The following is a 9,072-nucleotide window of genomic DNA, read 5'->3' as shown; positions in this document are numbered from 1 at the left end:
GGAAAGAGATCAAAAGCCGGTTGCCAGAGAGTTGAGTATGCCAGTTGTTTATACATTTTTCCAAATTGTTCCTCTCTCCTTTTCTTCTTAATGTGGTTTTAATTCCAATAAACAGTATCTGCTATTTCCAAAGCAGGCTTTGTGAGTTCGAGAATTTGAATATGCATTGAATTTTTCTTGTTGCAGAATTGTTTGAATATGTTAAAATTGCCAAAGTATGTGGTGTTCAAATAGTATAAATAAGCAATATCCTTGCAGAACACTGTTTTGAATAATCTGTTTTTCTTGCTATTTTTTAGAGTAGAAAGGTACAAGTACTTCTCATATCATGCTGTTTATTCTTTAAAGTTGTTGCTTGTGTGTATAAAACAATTATGACTAAAAAGTTCTTCTAAATGATCTGTAGCTTTTGTTCAAATGAACTTCCAATGTATCAGCTAGCTACTTGTTTGCAGGTAACTAAGTGAAAAAAATTACCCTATTTGCTCCCTGCCCCCCTTCTGTTAATTCTGTTTTGCAAATATATGACGGAATTTGCAAGAGAAAAGAAATGTAAAAGTTTCCTTCTTGACTATAATCGTAGCTCTTCATCAGTCATCACTCTTCCTGCATTTTGTTCAAGAGGCTCTAATTGTCTGCATTTGGCAGGTTTAACACTTCCTGACAGAGAGGCTATTAAGGGGAAGTATTCTCGCATAACTGTCACAGGCAGGAACAAAGAACCTTCAAACTCAATGTGTGGAAACCACTAACATTCTTAAATGACCCTTTTCATGCATTTTTATCCCTTTAAGCTAAAATTTGGAGGTTGCAGGGTCATGGAAAGCAGCAAGGTGTAATAAAACAGTAAACCTTGATTATTTTTTTTCCTTTTTTTTGGTAGATTTATCTCTGACTTAAAAACAATTGTTATTTGGAAAATCTCATTAACAGATGTGACTGCTTAGAATAAAAAGACTTAAAACTGATGTTGCTTTCAGGACTGCTTTGAACTTAACAAGCACCGATTTGTGGAGCAGACTAGCTAATGAAAGGAAATTAAATTTTCTGACAACTTCCCCTGCCAGCCTCCTTATTCTTCATGGGGCTGTTACTAGGTACTGAAGACTTTTAAAGAGGATTTTGTTTTATTATTGGACATAAATGAACCATGTACGAACATTTCTTATGTTTTTTTTTTTAAAAAGTACTGACCTGGGTGCTTTTAAAATGAATTGCCTTGAAAGCTTTAAAAATATCAGGTTTCATTTTAATGTTCATAAGTCAGCCCCCATAGCTTCAGACGCACTTAGCAGCTGGTGGTTTCCAGACATTACTGCCTTCTATACAAAATCTTATAATGTAAGTTACAGAATAATATAAATATTAGCAAATTTGGATGGAATTCTCAGACTTAACCCATGCGACTATTATTTAACCTTTTTTCTTTTTACAGTTGCATAATAGAAATATATTATTCTGGGTGAAAGGAAGTAGAATTAACTACTGCATGAGAGTGAGCGTTGGTTGTTTGGTAAAAAGTGAACCAGAGTTGAAAGACCTTTGGCTTTTCTCTTCTGAACTTCCTAGATCATTTTTTTTCTCTCATTATGTTTGCTGCTCAGTGATTCTAATGATATGAGTCAGCTGACACAATAGGTGGTGACCACAGAAGAATTTTGCTAATTAATAGCTATGCACTGAAATCTAAACATTAGTTGTAGTTAAAGAAAACTGTTGTCTGAATCTGCCCATTTCAGACCACAGTTAAAATATTTAAATAGATACATTAAAGTTCCTGTCCATCTTATAACCTAAAACTCCAACACTGGAATTGTGTGTTTTGCTTGAGTAAAGACTGGCAGATGTAGTCGAAGAAATTTTGTAAGACTTTTTCTGAATCGGAATCTTACCCAAACAATAGAGAATCAACTCCCCCTGCTGACAGTATTCAGGAAAACAAGGCACACACGTACCTAAGAAGACAGAACAAGCTGATAGTGGACAAGCTTTAATGATCTGATTTATGATCCAGGATATGTTGTAAACTTCAAAATTTTAGCATGAAATTCCTGCAAATGCAGAAAATCATTTTGTGATCTTGATAGTGCTTCCTGTCAGCTGATTCCTTGTTGCTTTGAGTTTCTTGGTATAATAATGATGAGGTAGAATTTACATTCCACTTATGGTATTAATTTTACATTCCTGTGACTGAAAAGGGTCAGAAGGTTGTAAAATCAAACATTAAATGAATCAGAGGAGACAGTAGTGCAATATATGACTGCCCTAAGGACATAGTGCAATGGCTGATGGGATTAACGTTAGGTCTCATTTCCTGCTTTTACAGGATGCAGATGAAGCTGTCAGAATTGCAAGGGAAATTGGTAAGTTCTTAAATTAGCTATGGTGGGATTTGTGTGCCTCTCAGCAGACATGGTTGACTAAATTGAATGTGTAATAAGTAATCCCTATAGAACAAATAATGTTTTAATAGTTTTTAAGTTTCGCATTGCCTATAGGGTTGGAAGAATCTAAGCATTAGTGCCCTGTATCTTAAATCACCACATCTTTAGCATTGCAAACTGGGCTTTAGAGAGTGAATACAGCCCTAAATTGCAGACAGGATACAAGATGCTGTAATCACTGGCGAGTTAAAGAAGGAATTATTTCAAAGTATTCATGAAATTGGATATGGTGTTCTTTTTGCAGAGGTGTTAGGCATGGTACATTTCTTTTTATATGGAAGCTGACAGAATGATGCTTATGCTCTTCATTCTTCTTCATTATTTGGACCACACTTGACATGAATATAATCCAACCACCATTTTTTCTGCTGTTCTACGCTTCTTAAAATGAAATAACCATTCTGCTTCTAAACACTTAATGAAATGGGGAGGGGAAAAAAGAAAACAAAAAATCTAGCCGGGACTCCTTTTTGGTAAGATCTAATGTGATTTGTGGTTAATACTCTTGGTTCTAACTAGGAAAACTTTGTATTCGGGAAGATTCTTAAATGAACGATTAATGTTGAGCATGTGCATAAGTGTTTTTCTGAATCAGAAACTTTTAAGAGGGCAGTAACCTTTAGAGGCTTTCCAGTCACTGTGGGTGCCTGTAGATGTGTGGGGAGACTGCTTCGACGCTCTGTAATTACAGCGTTTCAGAGCAGTCTCAGTCAAGTCTGCTGGAGTGTGCTAGTTAGCGTGCCTCCAGCAGTCTCCTTGTCTCGTGTATAAGTGTTCCTGTACTTCAAAATGGGGGCGGAGGCACTTTAATTAAAGCTTGTTTAGTTAGTGCCCCACCACCATTTTGAAGCGTGGGGATACTGATACACGAGATGCTGCTTGTGCTTTAATTACAGAGGCTGTTGGAGCTGCACTAATTAAAGTGTCCCCCTGGCCCTCGGAGCACACACAAAAATGCCCTGTGGTTATAGAAACTTAAAGACTGGTTAGCATTTAAAGGTTTCCCCCAACCAGCATGATTCCTACTCTGGAAGTCCTGTTATACTATAGAATATTTCTTGTGATGTTTCACCATACATAAATTTTGAAACTGAGTTCATTTACAATACTGCAACTCACTTCTTATATCAGTGCAGCTATATAGCAAAGGGTAACTTTTCCCAAAAACTCTGGTGTGGAAGGGTTAAAACATTGAGTTCAGCATTTCTTTTGTGTCATTGTTGTGTGACCTGGTGATGGCTGTTCAAATGACAGCCAATGAGTAGAAATGGAAGAAAAACAAGATTACCTGTCAAGTTAGATATGAAGTAGGGGAAGCTGTTAAGTAAAATTGCTGTATTTTTATCATGCACCTTTTAGGACTCCTAAAAAAACCCCCCTATCAAACACAGTGTTCTCCATTTCATTGGTATATTTCACCTTGCAGTTTTGTTTGTATGGAGTCTATTACTACTGATCTTCAGGGTTGCCTGGAAATATTTTTTCTAAACTGGTTGTTGTGAGTGACACAGTAACAAGGGACAGAGGGGTTTCTGACAAGTCTTTTTAAAACTTAGTCATGCTCATTTTACATTTTAGGTTCTCTGATGTACTGCTGATGAGTTCCTTTCTCTGATCTGGTGACCTTAGTATGATGTTCAGTTTGTTGACCTTGGGTGTTGGAGCCAGTTGTAGGGAGCTGTGCGGCATACTTTTCCTTTTTCCATATCAGTCTCAACAACGGTGCTACAGCACTGTTGGGTGCCCAGAGATTCTTTCAAGGGTACCAGGCATTATTAGCACTGTTAGTTGTGTAAACATGATTCACAGAATAAATCCAGAAATTTCAAATAGGAACCCATAGGATTAAAAACATTCTGACTTGTGTTTTTTCTGAGGTCCTTGCAGCAGAAAAATTGCTGTACTATTTTTTGTCCAAAAAATGAGCGGGGAAAAAGTAAAAATCTAGTATTTTCTAAGGGGTGTCTTGAGTCTAATGAGGGGTGCCTAGAGCATAAAAAGGTTGAGAACTACTGCTTTATATAGCAACATTTAAAAAAAAAAAAAAAGAAGAACTAAAAAAAATCTGGAGAACCTTGCTGAATGCTGAAAGAAAATGATCACTTCTGACCTTTTCCCCTTACTACTGTAAATAGCTCAACTCCATGGAGGTTTCTAACATGATATGTAGTTATCAGCACTGTTCAAAGTAGGGTACATCACGTCAGACAGTGAGCATGGTGATCTGTGATTTCAGGGGAACTAAAATGAGAGAATGGAATAAAATTGAAATCTTATATATGTATAATGTACCTTTATCCCTATGCATTTGACACACATTCAGAATATTTGCAAGAAACCTTTTACTACGTTCATCCAAGCAAGCTTGCTTTCCCAGGAGTGCCTTTTGAAATGCTCACCTTAAAACGAACAAACAATCTTCCCCTTCCCACAAACACAGATGTTCTGATGATGTCAGTTTGAATGCATATGTCAGTGTTTAAAGCAGCATAATATTCCAAACAAATAACATCCCCTGCTGATTCCACCTTTCCTCATTCGCCTGGTATGATCTGAATGACTATCCAGCATCAGTACTGTCTCTGGAAGGTGCAGCCCCATGTGGCACTGCCTATAACTGTTCAGGACAAGGCTATCATTACGAATAAAATGGATTAACTTAAAGGAAATGAAAGCCCATTCATAAGGGAGTTGAATTTGTTTCTTTTTTTTTGGATTGGTGTAGTGTATTTTGGCTTCATTCACTGATACTCCAAGTCTTGCCTCAGATAAAATAGGATGTGTTCTAGGTTTTCTTTAATGTTATTTCTATGTTCTCCCTTTAATGTTGTTTCTGTGTTCATGCTTGTGCTTTCTCTCTCTCTCTCTATGGACACACGTAAGTTAGATTATTCCAAATGTAGTTTAAAATTAGTAGTGTAAAGATTTACATGCCCATTAAACCAGTGTAAAACTAGCCAAAGCATTTCAGAACTGTACTTGGATGAATTGAGTGCTGTTTTATTCTGTTGCATATTTGTAACATCTCACATTATATATGCATTCTAAGTATAACATGACATGGGCCCATCTGATCAGTCCTTTAGGTATCCCACAATGCAGTGGTCTATACCTCCTCCTGTTTGCAAGCAGTTATTCTGTGACTCAGGCTGAACTCTACTGCTCTGGTCATATGCAGCCTTGTACTCCTGCTTACAGCTATTCACAAAGATGCACCATCTATTTTATATCACAGTACCTGGTGTTGAGTTTGGGTCATCACTGCTGCCAGTGTACCACTGATTACAAAGGCATGCACCCATTCCTTGCAGTGCTATCTGGTGAGCAGCTGGGGCCATCAGTGGCAGCAGTGCATTGCTAATCATGAAGGCACACTCCTTTTCATGGCATGCCACCTGATGGTGCATTTGAGGTCAACACTTGTTTGAGGGACATCCATTTGGACCTGCCAGTATATCTACTCCATCCTCATCAGACATGTTTACCAGGTAAACAAGTAATTGGAGCCAGAAAGAGGTGCTATTTGCAATATGGCTTGTTGGGGAAAACCAGTGGGCACTCTAGAAAAGCTACTATAACTATGCCATCTACAAGTACCCAGCCGCGGAGACAGCAGGATGAGGACACCCCAGAGGCTGGCAGCAAAGCAGTATCAAGATTGAGATCCTCAAGTTAACTTACAGAAGGCCATGAGATGCTAATCATGCCTCTGGTGCCTGCTGGGTGACCACCCTGTATTATTAGGAGCCTTCAAAGATCCTACAGGGTATGTCTCTACTGAGTTTATTTCATGGTGAACCGGTAGAGGGAGAGGAAGGAGAGGACAATCTAGGACCCAGAGAAGCCTAGGAGGACTCTCTTTTGGGTAAAGAAATGGAGCCCTATATCCCTCCCACAATAGATATAGGTGATGAGAACAAGACCTACATCATGTGGGCTGATTCTACCCTCAGTGCCATGCCAGGCTTTTGGCCCCAAAGTCTCGGCCCCTTGTGGCACTCAGTTTGTAGCCCCCATCACTTTGCAAGGGATATGCACGCTGACGATTTGATTAAGTTTCCCCCTATACTCCTTGGGCTCAGAATCAAATTGACTGGGGACTCCAACATAAAGGTTGGTGGTTGTGGGTAAGCAGGGATGCGTTGGCAGTTGCTTTAGCAGCCAGAAAATTGTCTTTTTTCTCTGTGCTCAGCAGTTCTTGGCCACCTTTGGAAACTGAACCCCTACAGGATATGCTGAGATGTGTGCTTTCTTCGGCCTCTTATCCATGGCACAGTAGCACTTCAGGCTGATGCTCAGCCTGCAGCTAGTTGGTGTGTGTCTTCACGCCCCAGAAGCACTACATTTAAAAAAAATTTCTAGACTGGTTACATATGAGCTTTCATTTGTTACATTTATCTTCTCATTCTGTCTTGCATTTTCTCTCTCTCTACTTGCATGTATCAGCTTTTCTTTTTGTATAGTTCCCTCTTCAGTATTTGATTTCACTGGCACTTGTCTCCTACCATTTCTACTCTTTTTTTTTTTTTTTTTTTTTAAACACTTTTTTTATTGTGTGGTCATTCATTCTTCCTCTCTGCCCCTTTTTTGGCCTTGTTGCAGTCTCTTTCCTTGTTTTTTCTCTTGTTGTTTGCTGGAAGAGTTATGTTCTTTGTGAAGCCTATAGAGAAACCAAGTAGATGGAAACCATACTTTTATCAGGTTTTAGTCCATTTATAACACTAGTTCATGTTAAGTGTTGTTCTAAATAAATATAGAAAAGAGAATTGGATTTTGCTGGATGGACACAGTTAATGGTTGTGGCAAAGTTGGGCTCTCCGCCTAGCCACAGTGCTAGGTTCCCCACTTGCCGTTGGGCTCTCCACCCCCCTGACTTTCCTGCCATGCCTTGTTCTTAATTAATTACGATGTTAATTAAGGCGGGAGGCTGCCCATTCATGCCCCAATGTCAGGGGGCACTATCTGCAGCTCTGTACCTCTCCTACACTGCAGCCATGCCTTGCAGATGGCATCCACTGATGTTAATCTCACCAGCCCCACACTGGGCCCCAGAATCCTCCAGGTCAGACCCCTCTAAGATCCTTCCATTCCGGCAGCATACCCTCCCTTCATTCAGGCTGCCTAGCTCCCTGCAACTATTTCCCATCTCGGGTGTGGTCCCCGCAGGACCTTTGGCCACACAGGCCCTGGCCTCACCTCTAAGGCCAGTCAGGACCCCTCAGCTTTGGGAGTCCATCGCAGTGGGCCCCTGGCCCTTTTGATCACTCTGGTCCTGGCCCCAGCATTGACCAGTCAAGGGTACTCTACATCAGGCCTCTGAGCCTCTAGCCCCACTCTTGCTCCTGGATCCACCTTCTGGCCCTACTAGGGGTTAACCTACCCAGTTGTGGGAGCTGGGGTAACTCACACCACGACTGGTGTTCCAGGGTCTCAAGGGGACTCTCCCCCCCCCCCCCCCCGGAGCAGCAGGTCATTATGCTCTATCTATATAAGCATACTGGGCTCTCAGCCCTCTGGTTTTCCCCCCTTCACTGGGGTTCCTCACCTCCGCCAACTCACTGGGGCTCCACACAGTCCCTTTACTTGGGGCCATGGGGCTTCCCTCCCCAGTGGGCTCAGGTGGCCATAGCCGTGCCTGGCACCAAGTATCTTTCCTCAGGGTTCTACCCGCCACAGGGCTCAGGTGGCTGCAGCCGTGCCTGGCCTCCACTCTCACTCCTCAGGGTCTCTCAGGGTCTTGCACCCCCCAGGGCTCAGGTGGCCGCAGCCCCAACTACCTCTCATGTTACTGGACCCACCCGAAGGTGGGGGCTGGGGTTAAGGCGCCCTTTCTTGCCTTTCACTGGGCTGGCATTTCCTATGGGCTTCTGTGCCACTGAGAGCCCCACCAGGCCACCCACTCCCAGCAGGGTGCAGTTTTAGATTATGCCCAGGACCAGGAGCCTCTAAATCATCCCCTACAGCTCTTGCCCTTACCTCCAGGATGATACATGAAGCCTTGCAGCCAGGCGATGTCATTGCCTGCTCTGCCAGCAGCAAAATGCTCCACTTATATAGGCAGCCCTGAATCTAAAATGGCTGCTGCAATCAGGCACCTGCTGGCTGCTTGGCTTAGGTCTTAAAGTGGCAGGCACCAACAGTGCCCTGCCACACACCTTCCCCCTTAAAATTACACCTGGGGGAGGTTTCCCCTGCTGCTCCTCCAAGGGGAGCCTGTGAGAGCGCTCAGGTGGCGAGTACCCCCAAAGGTGTTCCACCACAGATCTCCCCCCTTAGAATGAGATCTAGGGGAGCTTCGCTTGGCTGCTTTCCCTGCTGGGCTCTGCCACAATGGTTCTGCTGCCACAATGGTTCTGCTTTCCCTGATGGGCTCTGCACCCCAGAAGTGCTCCACCACAATGGTTCTGACCTGCAACTTTATAAACATAATGAGAAAATACCTGAAGGCCAAGGAGGCATGCTGGCACTGGTAAAAACAGAAGTAAGAGTGTCACGGCGGGGTCCTATAGGAGGGCCGTGATCTCCTTAAGGCCATCTCTCCGTGCCAATTCGGCCCAAGGGCACCCTCTATTCTCGCCTGCCACATCTTCGATCTTAAGTTAAGTTGGGAGGCTGCCTTACCTCTCCT

General features: G+C 42.3%; 1 protein-coding gene and 1 long non-coding RNA gene across 5 annotated transcripts in view; one reads left to right on the top strand and one right to left on the bottom strand.

Annotated features, from left to right (window-relative positions):
• The window catches only part of PCCA (propionyl-CoA carboxylase subunit alpha), a 465,712-nt gene that overhangs the window by 141,623 nt on the left and 315,017 nt on the right, over positions 1-9,072 (top strand). For all 4 annotated transcript variants that reach the window (XR_003094961.1, XR_003094962.1, XM_025208618.1 and 1 more), the window contains exon 7: positions 2,327-2,363. Coding sequence is in view for 2 of the 4 variants with exons in the window: in XM_025208618.1 (XP_025064403.1) it covers positions 2,327-2,363 (37 nt within the window). In the remaining 2 variants the exon portion in view is untranslated. The remainder of the gene's footprint in view (positions 1-2,326; positions 2,364-9,072) is intronic.
• On the bottom strand, positions 6,961-8,455 carry LOC102370158. The gene is made up of 2 exons (XR_324293.1): positions 8,421-8,455; positions 6,961-7,104 (listed from the first exon to the last, which is right to left on the bottom strand). It is a non-coding gene; the product is annotated as an uncharacterized LOC102370158 (long non-coding RNA).

Source organism: Alligator sinensis, unplaced genomic scaffold, assembly GCF_000455745.1.
Source record: "Alligator sinensis unplaced genomic scaffold, ASM45574v1 scaffold744_1, whole genome shotgun sequence".
In the NCBI taxonomy this organism is placed as follows: domain Eukaryota; kingdom Metazoa; phylum Chordata; order Crocodylia; family Alligatoridae; genus Alligator; species Alligator sinensis.
This window is presented reverse-complemented; position numbering and strand designations above follow the sequence as displayed.